At 42.3% G+C, this 19,598-nt stretch overlaps 1 protein-coding gene across 1 annotated transcript; it reads left to right on the top strand.

The window, feature by feature from the left end:
• The first annotated feature begins 12,331 nt into the window (after positions 1–12,331).
• LOC127849197 (uncharacterized) lies at positions 12,332–16,222 on the top strand. The gene is made up of 4 exons (XM_052381917.1): positions 12,332–12,340; positions 13,026–13,579; positions 13,950–14,016; positions 14,114–16,222. Exons 1-4 carry the CDS (start codon positions 12,332–12,334, stop codon positions 16,220–16,222), a joined length of 2,739 nt encoding a protein of 912 aa, XP_052237877.1.
• The last annotated feature ends 3,376 nt before the right edge of the window (positions 16,223–19,598 follow it).

Genomic DNA, 19,598 nt, shown 5'->3' with positions numbered 1-19,598 from the left:
CAATGATATCAGCTCATCTAGGGATTTGCCAACTAATAATAGATGATCTTACACTGACTGTAAATTTATCGTTTACGTGGAGGCAACAACAACAACATGCCGAGCAAGTAGTGATGCTATAGAGAATTAAATAAAAAACAAACACACAAAAGAACTATGCAGGGGTGGGGCGAGGTAGTTGGACAAAATGAATACAAACTACTCAATGTATTAGCAATAAATAAGTACAGCGTTATCACAATATAATATTCAAAAAAGATATAGTACACCCTTACGAACAACAACAACTATCGAACTGAAATAGTATCAATTTCTATGAATAGATATGTAATATTGATTGTCAATATATATATATAACAGAAATCGCGCACCAAAAACATGAGACTGTTTGTGAGTCTTTGTCTGAAGTTCATTGTAAATAAGATAAATGAGGAATATGTTATATTATTTTTAATATACAAGAACAATTTCGCCTAGTAAAAGGATCAGTGTACAATACAATTTAAATGCGTGGTATGTGTACTTTTTAGAAAGTACCGTAATATATGCATGTAAGAAAGTATATAATGATGTATGAAAGCTGTAAGGATAAATTTAAAAAAACGCACAAAAAGACACATAGCTAGTTACTGTTCTGATAAGATCATTTAAAATGATTATGAGCATTAATTGTTTTATTTGAAGGCTGCTAAATGACTTGCAGTGTTCACTTTGAGGATCTTGGAGTTTCGGTCTTTAATAAGAATCTTCCCATCGGATGACCATGTCCCAAGAAGATGTCCGGTTTTCGTTAGAGATCTGGCACTATAGAGCAGGGCACTGCGTTTGGTTGTAAGGTCCTCTTTAATGAAAGTGTTTTTAAACCCGTGGTCTTTAAGCTTTGATCGACAGAGGTAAAGCTTTTGTCTTGCTCTGTATGAAGTGAATTTGACAATGATATCACGTGGTTTATTCGGACTTGGTTTACCTACTCTGTGGGTCCGATCTAATTCAGATAGAGTAAGATTTGATCCAATTTTTCTGGAAAAGTCAAGAACGAGGCCATCAGTGTTTTCCTCTCTGTTTTCTTTAATCCCTGAAATTCGAACTAGATTCCGCCTGGAATATTGTTCTTGGTCATCTAGTTTTATTTCCAGGAGATTTAATTTGGCCTTCGACTCAGTATTTTCACTACACAGTTTCGTGTTTTCATCTTCAAGCAATTCCAATTTTGAGGTTAATTTAGACATGACGCTTGTGACTATGGAACGGAATTTCCGCCAGTCCATTCATGTTGCCAAATGACAATTACATATTGCTGAATGGCAATGGCATACTGCTAAATGACAATTGCATTTTGCTTCATTTTATCAGTTACAAAATAACTGCGTCTGCCTTGCGTCTTTGCTTGTTTTTATCAGTTAGTGAAATATTGCTTGCATACCGGTACTTCTTTTTAATGTTTACTCGATGTATGTTTATCATGTATTCTTGCGAGTAAATGACAAATACATTATTTCTGTAAAAATGTTCATGTGGCTTAATTCTTGTTGCTGAACTATTATCATTTCAATATTTAGTAATGCTAGAAAATGTCATATTGATTGTAAGTTCTACTAAGCGAAATGAATACGCACAAGGCAGCAGCTCGCATGAAGTAAGCCGAATGCCGAATGCATTAAGACGAATGCATTAGTAATACTGAATTCATACACGACGGAGAACCAGAGTTTTGAGTGGTTTTCGGTAGTTTTCGTAAAAGGTTAATATTTATAACGGTGTTGTATTATATATCTACCAGATGACTTACTCTACCGCGTCGTTTCGAACGTATTTTCCACTGTTCTTATTCAAGTAAAGTTTACTTGTTTATTGTACTGTTTTATTAGGTAAATTGCATACGATTACAGGTAATCCCCATTTCGAAAGTTGAGTTGTCATTTGGTTTGTGATTAAGGTCTATTTGAAGTTAGTGGACGTACTATTGTTTTCACTCACTTGTCAAACGTTCCATATAGTATCATTGTAACGAAGGTGGGTTACGATGATTAAAACGACTAACTGTTGGCATGTTTGAATTTAACTATTAATTTCATACTATTTTCATCGCATATCTTCGTAACAGTCTTTATCTAATCAAATCGTACCTAGGTTGGTAAAATTGTATCTTATTCAAATTATTCATTTTAATTGTTTTTTTTTTTACTGATTTATCCGCAATACGGCATGGAAATTCATATAAAGAGCTAATTAAAATGGAAAGCAACGTGAGAAAATAAGTATGCACAGTTACCTCATTAAAGAAAAAAATAATTATGTATTTTTGAATTAAATGGTTTCTCTTTTTCATTTCAAATGATGATATTTCTCATACTGTTTTTATACTATTAATATATGTTGACTATCTTTTTATCCTATTAATATATGTTGACCATCTTACATCTTTTTCTGTATTTTGGGTAAGCGATGACTTTGGATAGGTACCGGTTGACCAAAAAACGGGTATAAGTTGACCAAAATGGGTTTGAGTTGACCACAGTACGGGTTGAACAGTTACCTAACAGGTGTCTTCAAACAGACACATTTAATGCAGATTTGTCTTTTATACGCTTAAATGGCAGATCGATCTTGTTTTTCTTTGCATCTAAAATGTGTAGCTCAGTGACTCAGTTAATGTTTACGGTTTGTAACTCAGGGATCCTGGGTTCGATTCTCACATGCGGTGCTGATTTTCTTTCACAGGAGTTTCCTCTGGCGAGACTGAAAAGCCCTAGCCTAGTACTGGTAAAACCCAGGAAACATAATTTAGTGAATCTTTGCCTTAATGTTAGTTAAATACACGGGCATAAACACCATACAAACAAATACATAAAGATGTAAGTACATGTAGAACATTAGTGAAGATTTCCCATAAAGATGGTACTCAGATGATCAAAGCAGATAAGATCATATTTCTGTGAAAAATGTGTAGACACTTAGATCAGCAAGTGTAATATCTGACTACGTAACAGTTATTATCTCTCGAATCTCTCGAATCTATCATTATTCTACATACTGGTGACTTGCTTTTATAAATAAAAAATAATTCACATCAATTCATTTTCAGATATGAGCTAACAGCAAAGTGCAGCTGCTCTTTTAAAGTGGCCTTTTCACAGATTTTGGCATATTTTGATGTTTGTCATTAAATGCTTTATATTTATACATGTAAACATTGGATCTTAAAAGCTTCAGTAAAAAATCAAGAATAATATTAAAAAAGGAAAAAAAGTGGCCGGTACCAGGGCTCGAACCAGTGACCCCCGAAGTCCTGGATGGATTTAGTCTGAAGTAAAAACGCATGAGCTCTCTCGACTTTTCCGCCGGATCTACACAGTTAAAGTATTTTATACGTTATATAAGCAATCTTCGTAGTTTCGTAAATTTAAACTGTATACAAATAAACATGTGTATCGAGCTGAGTCAGATTCAAACTGCAAAGGTTATACCGGTAACTCTGATGGTATCAGTTATGTAATTAGAATGTGTTTTTGCCCTTAAATCCAAGGCCAATAACTATAATAAGTTATCAGTTATAGAATTGCATATACTTCATGTTTCTTAATAAGGCCTAAGCTCTTGCATAAGTCAAGCTCAACAGCTTGATCCGATTGGCGCGGGTGGTACCCGTTCCCCATGGCGCGGGTTTTTTGGAAAAAAATTTATGTTTATTTTTACGTTTTATGACGTTTTAAACCAAAATAAATCAAAAAAAAAATTTCCCTACAGGTCCCATTGGCGCGGGGTCAATTTTGGTCGGCGCGGGTGTGTCCCATATATGGGACACAAGCGCTGATAGTTCACTTACATGCTGTGAAGTCAATATCAATGATGGAAACGATTTTTTTGTTTTATATTGTAGTAATAACTCTCTACTTAACGACTAATATGTATTTTATTCAATTTCATCGATAATTACCTGTTATATGAGCGGCGCGGGTGACCGGTGAAAAACCCGCGCCAAATTTCGATTTTTTCAAAAATTCCCGGCGGCGCGGATTATATTGCGATTAAACCGTTACATACACCCATTAAAGTTATATATCATCTGAAAGGTAATTTAATTACCTACAATTTGGTTATAAAATGGTGTTCGAGAACCTCTTTTTAAGGCTTGAAATTTAAAAAAACTTACCCCCACCCCCCCAAAAAAAAAAAAAAAATTTTTTTTCAGTTCATGCATGCCAATTAGCAAGTCGATATGGGTGATATAACAACATTTTATGCGTTATATTATAGCGGTAGATATGCCCTATCTAAAACTAGTTGATTTTTGCAAATTACACGGGTTTGGAGGCCTAAAATTACTGGCGCGGGTGACCTATTTCGAACCCGAGCCGTATTACGTTATTTTCCCCGAAATCCGACCGGCGCGGATTATATTGCGATTAAACCGTTACATACACCCATTAAAGTTATATATCATCTGAAAGGTAATTTAATTACCTACAATTTGATTATAAAATGGTGTTCGAGAACCTCTTATTAAGGCTTGAAATTAAAAAAAATTTACCCCCACCCCCCCCAAAAAAAAAAATAAAAAAATTTTCAGTTCATGCATGCCAATTAGAAAGTCGATATGGGTGATATAACAACATTTAATGCGTTATTTTATAGCGGTAGATATGCCCTATCTAAAACTAGTTGATTTTTGCAAATTACACGGGTTTGGAGGCCTAAAATAACTGGCGCGGGTGACCTATTTCGAACCCGAGCCGTATTCCGTAATTTTCCCCGGAATCCGACCGGCGCGGATTAAATTGCGATTAAACCGTTACATACACCCATTAAAGTTATATATCATCTGAAAGGGAATTTAATTACCTACAATTTGATTATAAAATGGTGTTCGAGAACCTCTTATTAAGGCTTGAAATTAAAAAAATTTTACCCCCACCCCCCCCAAAAAAAAAAAAAAAAAAATTTTCAGTTCATGCATGCCAATTAGAAAGTCGATATGGGTGATATAACCACATTTTATGCTATATTATATTGGTGGATATGGGTAGGGTAGTGTAGGGGCTAGGGTAGGAGGTACGGTAGGGTAGGGGGTAGGGTAGGGGTAGGGTAGGGGGTAGGTTAGGGGGTAGGGGGTAGGTTATTGTTAGGGTAAGGGTTATCCTACCCGTAACCCTAACCCTAATCGTACCCCCTAACCCCCCCACTACCCTGCCCTACCTTAGTTTAGTGTATGGGCTAGGGTAGGGGGTAGGGTAGGGTAGGGGGTAAGGTAGGGGTAGGGTAGGGGGTAGGGTAGGGGGTAGGGGGTAGGTTATGGTTAGGGTTAGGGTTATCCTACCCGTAACCCTAACCGTACCCCCTAACCTCCCCACTACCCTACCCTACCTTAACGTACCCTACCCCCTACCCCCAACCCCTACCCTAGACTACCTCACCCTACCATACCCTACAAAACACCTTACCCTAACCCCTTCCCTACCCCACCCTACCCTACCGTACCGTACCCTACCCTCTCCTATACTATCCTACCCTTCCCTACCATATGCTACCCTATCCTACCCTACCACCTAACCTAGCCCCTACCCTACCCCTATCATACCCCTCCCCCTACCCCCTACCTTATCCTACCCTACCCTACCCCTTAACCTACCCCCTAGCCTACGCCCTATCCAACCCCCTTATCTACCCCCCTAACCTACCTACTACCCTACCCTACCCCCTACCCCTAGACTACCTCACACTACCCTACCCTACCAAACCCCTTACCCTATCCCCTTCCCTACCCCACCCTACCCTACCGTACCGTACCCTACCCTCTCCTATACTATCCTACCCTTCCCTACCATATGATACCCTACCCTACCATACCACCTAACCTAGCCCCTATCCTACCCCTACCATACCCCTCCCCCTATCCCACTACCTTATCCTACCCTACCCTACCCCTTAACCTACCCCCTAACCTACCCCCTAGCCTACGCACTAACCAACCCCCTAATCTACCCCCCTAACCTACCCCCCTAACCTACCTACTACCCTACCCTACCCCCTACCCCCATCCCCAACCCTAGACAACCCCAAACTACCCCTTACCATATCCCTTTCCCTACCCCACCTTACCCTACCCTCGACGCACCTTACCCTACCCAATCTTCTTCTATACTATCCTATTCTACCCTTCCCTACCATATGCTACCCTACCCTTCCCTACCACCTAGCTTAGCCCCTACCCTACCCCTACCATCGCCCTCCCCCTACCCCCTACCGTATCCTACCCTACTTCTTAACCTACCCCCTAACCTACCCCCTAGCCTACCCCCAAACTAACCCCCTAATCTACCCCCTAAGCCTACCTTCTACCCTACCCTACCCCCTACCCCCTACCCCAACCCCTACCCTAAACTACCTCACACTACCCTAATCTAACAAACCCCTTACCATATCCCCTTCCCTACTCCACCCTACCCTACCGTACCGTACCCTACCCTACCCCATCTTCTCCTATTCTACCCTATCCTACCCTTACCTACCATATGCTAACCTAGCCTACCCAACCACCAAACCTAGCCCCTCCTCCTACCCCTACCTTATCCTACCATACCCCTTAACCTACCCCCTAGCCTACCCCCTAACCAACACCATAATCTGACCCCATAACCTACCTACCTACCCTAACCCCTACACCCTATCCCCTACCCCCAATCCCTACCCTAGACTACCTCACACTATCCTACCCTACCAAACCCCTTAATATCCCCTTCCCTATCCCTTCCTACCCTACCGTACCGTACCCTACCCTACCATATCTGTTCCTATTCTATCCTATACTACCCTCCCCTACCATATTCTAACCTATCCTACCCTACCACCTAACCTAGACCCTACCCTACCCCTACCCTACCCCTCCTCCTACCCCCCTACCTTATCCTACCATACCCCTTAACCTACGCCCTAGCCTACCCCCAAAACCCCCTAATTTACACCCTAACCTACCTACTACCCTACCTTGCCCCCATATCGTACCCTTCCCTACTGTACTCTACTATGCTCTACTATACCTTTCCCTACCCCCAACCATACCCCTAACTTACCTCCTAACCTACACCATACCCCCTACCCTCTACCCTAAACCCTACCCTGCCCACTACCACATTCACCCTACCCCTTACCCTACAATACACAACACTACCCTACCCTACCTCATACCCTATATTCTACCCTACCCCATCCTACCCTACCGTACCGTACCCTACCCTACCCAATTCTATCCTAATCTACCATATCCTATCCTGCCCTAACCTACCCTATAACCTAACCTAGCCCCTACCCTACCCCTACCCTACCCTTCCCACTACCCCCCCTACCCTACCCTACCTTTTAACCTACCCTTTAACCTACCCTATAACCTACCCCCTAATCTACCCCCTAACCTTCCCCCTACACCACCCTACCCCTCCCACTACCCCCCTACCCTACCCTACCCTTTAATCTACCCAATAACCTACCCCATAACCTACCCTCTAACCTACCTACTACCCTACCCTTCCCTTCCCCTATCCTACCCTACTCTACTCTACCCTACCCTTCCCTACCCCCTACCATACGCCCTAACCTACCATAAACCTACCCCTACCCCATACCCTACCCCCTACCCTACCCCCAAACATCCCCCCTAACCAAACCCCCTACCCTACACCTACCCTACCAACTTGAAAATACATAAATACCTGCATACCGTCGTACAAATCTACGTTTACACATACATAACTGCATACGTACATACATACCTCGCCATGGTAGAGTAATAAATTGTGATCTTCCCCATCTGTGTTTACACGGGCTTTGGACCGTTCCCTGGGAACAAAACGTTCTATTGTTCACAGGAAGCCACATTAGGAGTGACGCATCGCCAGCTCCCCACCCTCGAACCGAAAAAGACTGCTTTCGATCCGGGGGTGTCATCTACCTACCTACCCCCCTAACCTACCCCTAACCTACCCCCTAACCTACCCCCTAACCTACCTACTACCCTACCCTACCCCCTATCCTACCCTACCCTACTCTACTATACCCTACCCTACCCCCTAAGGTCGCCGTGGTGTAATGGATATGGTGTCCGCCTTGCGACCGGGACGTCACGGGTTCGATCCCCACCGTGGGAGCGTTCTTTAGATCTCCCCAAAAGACACCAAGTACTGGTTCTAGGCCCAGGAAACGGACTCGAGAGCGTTTATATAAGCCTAAGGCTTTCGACGCAATCGAGCTAAAATAAATAGGTTTAAACTAAACTACCCCCTATGATACGCACTAACCTACCACTAACCTGTCCCTACACTCTACCTTACCCCCTACCCTACGCCCAAACATCCCCCCTAACCTACCCCCTAATTTACCTACTACCCTACCCCATATCCTATCCTACCCTACTCTAATCTACTCTTCTCTACCCTACCCTTTACTACCCCACACCATACCCCCGAACCTACCCCCTAACCTACACCCTACCCCCTACCCTACCCCACCCTCTACCCTACCCCTACCCTACAAATTTGAAAATACCTACATACCTGCATACCTAGGTCCAAATATGCGTATACACCTACATAACTACATACGTACATACATACCTACCCATGGTAGTGTAGGATAGTGGGTTGTGGGTAGGGTAGCGTAGGGGGTACCCTACCCTACCCTGCCCCCTTTCCTATTCTACACTACTCTTCTCTACTCTGCCCTACCCTTCACTACCCCCTACCATACCCCTTAACCTACCCCCTTACATGTTACTACTTGTGTAACTATTAATGATCACTTACCCGCCGGATCCCAGACTTAGACTGAGTCAGCGTCATACCAATCCTCACCATGCTTGCCGTCGACCTTGTCCCCCTTCGCGGCGGCCATTGCCATTGCGGCCAGTACATGGACATCAGGTTGCTGAGCGTCGACCATATTCGCCCTCGCAACGGAATATGTATAGGATAAGGCCTTCGATATGGCGAGAATTTTTCTGGTATTCCACGCAGTACACACGATCACGCATATCAGTGCGATAAGTCCTGCACTTCCTAGCCCCGTGTGCAGGTTACCTGTGAGTGTGAAATACTCACTCACGTCACGGTCTTTCTCAGTCTTTGTAATGAGCTGATGAGCCCGTTGTTGCAGGGTTGATAAGTCTTCCTCTACTCCTGCCTGAGATTTCAAATATTCCTTTGTAATGTTGTCAAAAGAATATTCCGCCGAGGTGAGGACGTCCTGTTGGTAAACGCTGCTGGGAAAGTGAATGTTCAACTTTAAAGTGCTGTCTAGTCGAGTCTTGAGAACATGAAGATTTGTCAGGTGAATTTTTGAGATGTCGGTGCCGCCTTTATTGTCCTGGCAAGTCCGTCTACTCGGCGCGACTATGTTTGCGGCGAACGGCGTTGAAATCATGCAGTTGCATGGTAGCGTAACCATGCAAAACGTGCATCCGCTTTCCAGTGTCGTCGGCTTCCCGTGGCATGTCTTAGTGAAGTTCTTGACGTCCACGAAAAGGATCCTTCCGTTCGCCAAAGGCCGCGCGATGGGACGTCGACTGCCAGGTACAATCACCCTAAGGCAGTTTGCCTCAACCTCTCGCTGGTCGTCCATCCAGACTGACGCGATACATTCCTTTGAAGTGCTCACTGGCTGAGCGTTGAGAACTAAATCGCAGACGCGATGATGGTTGCCGGTGCACTGGGCCATATCGTCGGTGTCCATGGCCTGAAACACCACCTCTTCTGTCCGGTAGGCGGTGGATGCGTCGGCCATGAAGTAAGAGGGAAGGTCTTTCATCACAATGGTGTGGTTATCGAACGGCACGCCGAAGACTAGCACCCTGTAGAGGTCCATGTCTGTCTTCATGCCAACGGGGACCTTAAGGGTAACCCATATATCGCGGCCGCCGATAATGTGGGTCAAGAACGTGGCAGATCCATAGTACCAAGTCGGGTCGCGTTGCAGGATGCGTAATGGAGACCCGGCTTTGTTCAAGGTGCCTTCCAATAGGTCAATGACTCTGGCGATGTCCATGGGTTTGATAAGATGGTAAGGCAGATTACCAGCTGCAAGGTGGTCAATACCCGCCTGGAGTTCCGTCAGATACTGAACTATTTCTGCTGACCCTGTCACCATTTTGATGTTCTCCTCCAACGTCTGCTCCAGTACATTGATGCGCTGCTCCGTCACATTCTCGAAAGAATGAAGGTTCCGCTGGATGGACGTCATGCCTTCCACAGTCCGGTTGATGAACAACTCCATATTGCCCATTTTCCGGTTGCTCAGGGACATATAGGACTCGAAATGTTGCAGGTGAGACACCAAGTCGTTTTGTAGACCTTGCCCGGACGCGATCAATCGGTTCACCTTATCGGCAATCTTCTGCACGTCATCTTGTGTTGCCGTGCCGAAGAGAGACTTGCTGAGGTCCCCGATAAAGCTAAGAGGGGCGTTCCGTACATTCCGGTTACGTTTGCGGGTAAGATCGAGCTCTGGTATGGTGTCCATAGCTCGCTGTCTAAGGTTATCCACCCTGGTCTGAAGTAGCTGGGCAATGACCTACAAAACGATTCATATCGTTAACATTTGTTTTATAATAAATACGTGTCACTAGAAGATAGTTACTGTTATAAGTATCATAAGCATCCTTATTGTTTTATTATTATTACCGATGAAATACGCATACTAATACGCTACTGCAAATGCCACAACTTCTACTACTTCTATTATAATAAACACGTATTACTTGAAAATGGTTACTGTTATAGATATAATAATCATCCTTATCATTTTAATTTTATAATTTTATTATTATTACTTATTGAAGGCATATACTACTACATGAGTCGCGTTGTGAGAAAAGGCAATTCAGGCGTAAAACTGTGCGGACTGCACAGGCTAATCTTGGACGAAACTTCACGCACATGCATTAAGCCCGGTTTTCTCACGACGCTCCTCATATGTTGTTGTTACTGCACTGGGCAGTATGCATGTGCGTTAAGTGTCGTCCCAGATTAGCCTGTGCAGTCCGCACATGCTAATCAGGGACGACACTTTCCGCTTTTATTACATTTGTCGTTTAAATGAGGTCTCTTATTAGCAAAAAGGCAATTTAGGCGTAAAGTGTCGTCGCAGAATAGCCTGTGCGGACTTCACAGGCTAATCTGGGATGACACTTTACGCACATGCATTAAGCCCGGTTTTCTCACGACGCTCCTCATATTTTGTAGTTACTGCACTGGGCATAATGCACCGTTAATGTTTATTGTATAATAAATACGTGTTACTAGAAGATAGTTACTATTATAAGCAGCGTTATAGTTTTATTATTATTACCGATGAAATTCGCATACTAATACGCTACTGTTAATGCCACAACTTTTACTACTACTATAATAATAAAAACGTATTACTAGAAAATGGTTACTGTTATAAATATAATAATCATCCTTATAATTTTATTATTATTACTTATTAAAGGCAAATACTACTACATATGAATCGCGTTGTGAGAAAACATTTTTCGTTTAAATGAGGTCTCTTATTAGCAAAAAGACAATTTAGGCGTAAAGTGTCGTCGCAGATTAGCTTGTGCGGACTGCACAGGCTAATCTGGGACTACACTTTACACACATGCATTAAGCCCGGTTTTCTCTCGACGCTCATCAAATGTTGTTGTTACTGCACTGGGCATAATGCATCGTTAATATTTGTTTTATAATAAATACGTGTTACTAGAAGATAGTTACTGTCATAAGTATTATAAGCATCCTTATTGTTTTATTATTATTACCGATGAAATACGCATAGTAATAGGCTACTGTTAATACCACAACTTATACTACTACTATTATAATACACACGTATTACTAGAAAATGGTTACTGTTATAAATATAATAATCCTTCTAATAATTTTATTATTATTAATTATTAAAGGCAATTACTACTACATATGAATCGCGTTGTGAGAAAACATTTTTCGTTTAAATGAGGTCTCTTATTAGCAAAAAGACAATTTAGGCGTAAAGTGTCGTCGCAGATTAGCTTGTGCGGACTGCACAGGCTAATCTGGGACTACACTTTACATACATGCATTAAGCCCGGTTTTCTCACGACGCTCACCAAATGTTGTTGTTACTGCACTGGGCATAATGCATCGTTAATATTTGTTTTATAATAAATACGTGTTACTAGAAGATAGTTACTGTCATAAGTATTATAAGCATCCTTATTGTTTTATTATTATTACCGATGAAATACGCATACTAATAGGCTACTGTTAATGCCACAACTTATACTACTACTATTATAATACACACGTATTACTAGAAAATGGTTACTGTTATAAATATAAGAATCATCCTTATTATTAAATTATTTTTACTTATTAAAGACACATATGAATCGCGTTGTGAGAAAACATTTTTCGTTTAAATGAGGTATCTTATTAGCAACAAGGCAATTCAGGCGTAAAGTGTCGTCCCAGATACCGGGACGACACTCTACGCACATGCATTAAGCCCGGTTTTGTCACGACGCCACTATTGATTAACTGCTTTAATAACTGCTGCTTATACAATTTCTATTATTGATACTATTACTAACCTTCACAGATTCTGTCCTGGGGGGGGAACGTTTTCCTTATAATCGACGTCATGTCGTCTATCGGCATTTAATATATGAGTCGCGTTGTGAGAAAACTGGGCATAATGCACGTGTGTAAAGTGTCGTACCAGATTAGCCTTGCAGTCCGCACAGGCTAATCAGGGACGACACATCCGCTTTTATGATATTTTTCTAATAAATGAGGTGTCTTATTAGCAAAAAGGCAATTTAGGCGTAAAGTGTCGTACCTGATAAGCCTGTGCGGACTGCACAGGCTAATCTGGGACGACACTTCACGCACATACATTAAGCCCGGTTTTCTCACGACACTCATAATTCATCTACCTAGATGTACTTCTATTCATATCTTGAATCTGTGTCAACTGTTCATATAATTAATATGGAAATGTTTCTACATTAGGTGTACGGCATCCTTGAGGACTGGGGGCATGATATTATCCCCACAGAGTTTGGTGTATGGACGCACCCGGTGGAGCCTGCGTGTCGCTTGGTGAAACGGCGCTTTCCGCAAGTCGAGCGGGAACAACAGCCAGGAAAACAGCAGCGTCTGCCGCTGTCAAAGTCGTTGTTCACTAGATCTCCACCAGCGCCTCAAAGGTCACCATTAAAGTTATCACCACCAAAGAAGGCAGTGCAGGCTGGCGGCGGCAAACAGAAAGCGGCCACGGTCAGTCGGGCCCCGGAGAGCGACGAGGAGGACGCCCGCACCAAGAAGCGCCCGCTGTCGTCCCCGGAAAGCGATCTTGATGCCGAGGTTATACCGCCGTCTGGAAGCAAATCAAGACGGCGGGTAATCTTTTCTTCAAGTGATTCTGAGGATGAGCCGGACTCCGGAATTTCTCCTATCGGTGACGCCGCTACAGATGTCGCTACCTGCCAGCCTTCGACTTCCGCAAACGGTGGAGGCAATCGCGTCCTATCAGCAAACGGGCGACTGCCGACCGCAGCCCTCAGGTATAATGTATTCTTATTATAAATTTATATTAGAAGAAGTGACATTATTAGAATATATATATTTAATATTTATTATTGGTATAATGTATTCTTATTATAAATTTATATTAGAAGAAGTGACATTATTACTTTATAAATATAATATTAGTATTATAAATTAATAATCTTTACACTAAAATGCTTCAACATAATAATATCATAGCTTCTTATAATGGTAATAACACTTACAATACTACCAATAATACTACAACAATGCATTAAACTAATATTATTAAAAAATAATATTAATTACTATAATATTACTACTAATAATACAAAAACTACCGCGTATACGAATAAACTTATAATTAAATATATTATGTATCTTCAGGAGAAGATTGAAGGAAAATGGCTTTTACGATGTTCCCAAGCCGTTTATTGACCAGCCTATATTTAGGGTAGGTAGACATCGGTGTCATACGCGGAATGAAATACTCGTGTTCTCGCTTGTATAGCTATCATTTAGATATGACCCAATTTTGTCTATCATTCCAGAACTTCCGCTCGCACCAACGGAAAGCGAATACGTCCGAAGCAGCGATTAACAACAGCCTGGCCGACGTGACGAGGATGACGTGGAAAATGATGGGGCTCCAGGGCATCACAGCGCAAGATTTCAAAACGACTTACCTGTCGTTGGTCGGTTACGAGAGGCTTCTTGCATGGTTTGACAAAATGGATGTAAATATCAAAACCGTGTTAAATTACACGAAGAACTTCATGCAATTCATGAAGTACGTGAACATTGACATGGACCTACTGTTGGTAAGCAACGATCATGCTGAGTTTAACAGGCTTTCTTGTCTTCAAATCCATATTGCTAACTCGCGTTCTGGTCTAGATTCAGGTGTGTTTGAACTCCACAAAAGACAGATGAACTCGAAGCCGAAGCCACCTACACCAGCCGAAGTGAAGAGAGTCCTAGCGGTTGCCAAAGACGACTTCGATAGAGCGATGGATGAACTGAGAAAGAAGAAGGACGACTCCGGACTGATTCTAACCAAGACAAGGGTATCCTTCATAAACCGATATATCACGGCCTATCTGTGTCTGGGCCAGGGTATACGTGTCGGCGCAGCCGAAAATATGCATGGCAGTGAGTTTCAGGCGGCGTATAATGGCGAGCGGACATTGTCTGACAATGGCATCCCACACATTGTAGTTCATGTGGCCAATCATAAGACGAACGTCACGCAGGACTGCCGCATTGCCCTTGATTCATACTGGACTGAAAATTTTTATTTATATTTCAGGTACGTGCGCACCATCATCTTCCGTCTGAAGAATGCGACACACCCGTATTTCTTCACGCAGAACGACGGGCGCCATTACAAGAAGGTCAGCGACGGGATCGAGAAGCTACAGAACCAGTATGGGGTTCCCAAAATCACCTCATCAACGGCTCGGTGCGCGTGGGAGACGTGGGTTGAATCAAGACCTGAGGCCGAGAGGAAGTTAGTCGCTGACCACCTGTGCCATTCGGCGGAGGTAGCAAAGAGCCACTACAAGCACGGGTTTGCGAAGACGACGGTTGACGCTCTGGGTGCTTTTAAGGCGATCGAGGCGGATCTGGGCGTGGGCGGCAAAGGCAACCGCGTGTCAGTAACCGTGGACGCAGCGGTTGCCCATAGCGTACCTCGATCGGTGGCGACAACATCAGTCGATGTGACGCCTGTCGCTGAGCAGGAGGTACCACCGTCCACGGCCACTCCACCGAAAGCCGTCTTGCCGAAATCACCGAAGACGCCGAAGGACATCAAGGTGGAACGCATCATGGACCAACTGAAGGAGAAAGTGGCCGGGGATATCGCCGACGTGACCATTCCCACCCCTACCCAATTGATAGACATGGAGAAGGCTGCTGGACGTAAGATGAGCCCAGACGATGCGGCAACCATACAGCGCTCCCTCCGGACCCTGCGGGACAACGCTCTGGCGGAAAACATGGCCATTCGTCTTTTGAAGAACGAGAAGAAAAGACAGAATGTGCCGTACAAGGACCTGCTTGCACCTACGTTGACGGCCGCAGACTTGTCGAGGAACAAGTGTGGCGTCAAAATCAAGGAGAGCCAACTGTTGTCCAAGTTCCGGTCCCTGCAAAAGACCTACCAGAGCTCGTCCCTGAATCCGGATAGCGATGATATGAGGGCCCTCATCAAAGGACAGAGCTGGCCTTACGTGTGTCTACGCAGCAGTGCCAACAAAGGGAGAGGTGTCTTTGCCAACTCGTCAATCCCCAAAGGACAGGTGGTGTGCGATTACCACGGCCAGACGATTTCGTCGGAGGAGGGAGAGCAACGAATGAGGAGCACGGACCCCCAGGCCACCAACTACATGCTGTTTTTAAAGGAAGGTAAGATATGTATTGATGCCTCTAATCAATGTACTTGTCATTCCAGGGCGAAATTCATGGGGACTTACGGGCGGTACATGAACCATTCGGCCAAGATGTGGAACGTGAAGCCGAAGGCCGTTGACTTAGACGGTACAACCGTGGTCCTGCTGACGGCGATTCGCGACATAAAAGCAGGCGAGGAGCTCCTCTTCGACTATGGGGTCCGAAGAGGAGAAGATGGGGAAGATATAGGTTGGCTTAAAAAGTAAAGATCTTGCCCCGAATAGGTAAGTGATAGGGTAGGTAGGGTAGGCCGGGTTAAGGACCCATCTGTGACTACGAACAGATGGTAGGTATAGTATATAGATGTTGTAGGTAGGGTAGGCACGTAGGTAGGGTAGGTCGGTATTTGCGGTATATATGGTAGGTTGGTAAGTATCGTAAGTAGGTAGGTAGTAAGATGACAAACCCGATCCGTTTTTTTGGTTTAATGTTCGGGTTGTTAGGTAGGGTAGGTAAATACGGTAAAACTGTTAATGTTTTATTTTATATTTGTTGTTGCTGTTTTAAATTTAAACAAATATGTTATATAGCGATATTGAGGACGAGTACCATTTTGTTATTGTATGCAAGTGTTTTACTGTAATAAGAAAGAAATATATTAAACAATATTACTATGTTAAACCTTCTGTATTTAAATTTTGAAAACGATGTACTTGTACAAGTCTTAAATAAAATGTTAGGTAGTGTAGGTAGTGTATGTAGGGTAGGTAAATACGGTAGGTAGGTAGGTAGGTTATGGGGTAGGTTATGGGGTATGGTAGAGGGTAGGTAGGTAAATGACACCCCCGGATCGAAAGCAGTCTTTTTTCGGTTCGAGGGTGGGGAGCTGGCGATGTGTCACTCCTAATGTGGCTTCCTGTGAACAATCGAACGTTTTGTTCCCAGGGAACGGTCCAAAGCCCGTGTAAACACAGATGGGGAAGATCACAAGTTCGACCTATATATAATCTTTGCAAGTTTGTTAAGGACGCTTTTAACTACAGAAACACACAACATTTTGTTAATAACTGAATCACAGTTCATCTCCGAATAAATTCTCGATTATGTATTGTTTAACTAATAATTTTGTATAACCCGTTAACTTAATGCTATGTCATGTTGTTGTATGTATTATATATGTATATGTATTGAAAACGATGTACTTGTACAAGTCTTAAATAAAATGTTCTGTTCTGTTCTTCTGTTATACAATAAGCACCATTTTCACAGAACGTCAAACACAAAGCAAATAAAAATTTAAATGTATGTGCATATTCACTCGAGATTAAAACGCTTTTCATATAGGCTTAGCACTTCTATTCACTTTGCAACATATACTAATACGTTTATAAGAAACCCGCGCCTGAGGGAAAAAAAAACCGCAATGTCCCAAATTCGGGACATTGCGGGGTTTTTTTCCCTCAGGCGCGGGTTTCTTATAAACGTATTAGTGTATGTTTCAAAGCGAAAAGTCGCCTGTAAATGGAAAAATAACGCATCAGAAATGTTAAAAGCCCATTAAAAGCGTTCTAATCTCGAGAGAATATATAAATACATTGATGTATTTTGATGTTGAATTTTCTTGACTTACTTGATATAGACCGTATTTGGACTTTGTCGTTTAAGACCGTACGTGTTGGACATAGTGTTTTTATGAATGAACAGTCGCCGGTAAACATTTACAAAACGCATAAAACAGCCTAAGAACTATTAAAAAGCGTTCTATTCACTTTGCAACATATACTAATACGTTTATAAGAAACCCGCGCCTGAGGGAAAAAAAACCCGCAATGTCCCAAATTCGGGACATTGCGGGTTTTTTTTCCCTCAGGCGCGGGTTTCTTATAAACGTATAAGTGTATGTTTCAAAGCGAAAAGTCGCCTGTGAATGGCAAAATAACGCATTAGAAATGCTAAATGCCCATTAAAAGCGTTATAATCTGGTGAGAATATATAAATACATTGATGTATTTTGTTGTTGAATTTTCTTGACTTACTCGATATAGACCGTATTTGGACTTTGTCGTTTAAGACCGTCCGTGTTGGACATAGTGTTTTTATGAATGAACAGTCGCCGGTAAACATTTACAAAACGCATAAAACAGCCTAAGAACTATTAAAAAGCGTTCTATTCACTTTGCAACATATACTAATACGTTTATAAGAAACCCGCGCCTGAGGGAAAAAAACACCGCAATGTCCCAAATTCGGGACATTGCGGGTTTTTTTTCCCTCAGGCGCGGGTTTCTTATAAACGTATAAGTGTATGTTTCAAAGCGAAAAGTCGCCTGTGAATGGCAAAATAACGCATTAGAAATGCTAAATGCCCATTAAAAGCGTTATAATCTGGTGAGAATATATAAATACATTGATGTATTTTGTTGTTGAATTTTCTTGACTTACTCGATATAGACCGTATTTGGACTTTGTCGTTTAAGACCGTCCGTGTTGGACATAGTGTTTTTATGAATGAACAGTCGCCGGTAAACATTTACAAAACGCATAGAACAGTCTCAGAACTATTAAAAAGCGTTCTATTCACTTTGCAACATATACTAATACGTTTATAAGAAACCCGCGCCTGAGGGAAAAAAACACCGCAATGTCCCAAATTCGGGACATTGCGGGGTTTTTTTCCCTCAGGCGCGGGTTTCTTATAAACGTATTAGTGTATGTTTCAAAGCGAAAAGTCGCCTGTGAATGGCAAAATAACGCATTAGAAATGCTAAATGCCCATTAAAAGCGTTATAATCTGGAGAGAATATATAAATACATTGATGTATTTTGATGTTGAATTTTCTTGACTTACTCGATATAGACCGTTTTTGGACTTTGTCGTTTAAGACCGTCCGTGTTGGACATAGTGTTTTCGTGAATGAACAGTCGCCGGTAAACATTTACAAAACGCATAAAACAGCCTAACAACTATTAAAAAGCGTTCTATTCGCTTTGAAACATATACTAATACGTTTATAAGAAACCCGCGCCTGAGGGAAAAAAACCCCGCAATGTCCCGAATTTGGGACATTGCGGTTTTTTTTTCCCTCAGGCGCGGGTTTCTAATAAACGTATTAGTATATGTTGCAAAGTGAATAGAACGCTTTTTAATAGTTCTGAGACTGTTCTATGCGTTTTGTAAATGTTTACCGGCGACTGTTCATTCATAAAAACACTAAGTCCAAATACGGTCTATATCGAGTAAGTCAAGAAAATTCAACATCAAAATACATCAATGTATTTATATATTCTCTCGAGATTATAACGCTTTTAATGGGCATTTAGCATTTCTAATGCGTTATTTTGCCATTCACAGGCAACTTTTCGCTTTGAAACATACACTAATACGTTTATAAGAAACCCGCGCCTGAGGGAAAAAAAACCCGCAATGTCCCGAATTTGGGACATTGCGGTGTTTTTTTCCCTCAGGCGCGGGTTTCTTATAAACGTATTAGTATATGTTGCAAAGTGAATAGAACGCTTTTTAATAGTTCTGAGACTGTTCTATGCGTTTTGTAAATGTTTACCGGCGACTGTTCATTCATAAAAACACTATGTCCAACACGGACGGTCTTAAACGACAAAGTCCAAATACGGTCTATATCG

The sequence above is a fragment of the Dreissena polymorpha genome, chromosome 10 (assembly GCF_020536995.1).
Source record: "Dreissena polymorpha isolate Duluth1 chromosome 10, UMN_Dpol_1.0, whole genome shotgun sequence".
Lineage (NCBI taxonomy): Eukaryota > Metazoa > Mollusca > Bivalvia > Myida > Dreissenidae > Dreissena > Dreissena polymorpha.
This window is presented reverse-complemented; position numbering and strand designations above follow the sequence as displayed.

Excerpts from the sequence above, each read along its gene's own strand:
- LOC127849197 (XM_052381917.1), top strand. Across the intron at positions 13,580-13,949 it reads CTGCCGACCGCAGCCCTCAG|GAGAAGATTGAAGGAAAATG; the intron begins GTATAATGTATT and ends ATGTATCTTCAG. Across the intron at positions 14,017-14,113 it reads TTGACCAGCCTATATTTAGG|AACTTCCGCTCGCACCAACG; the intron begins GTAGGTAGACAT and ends CTATCATTCCAG.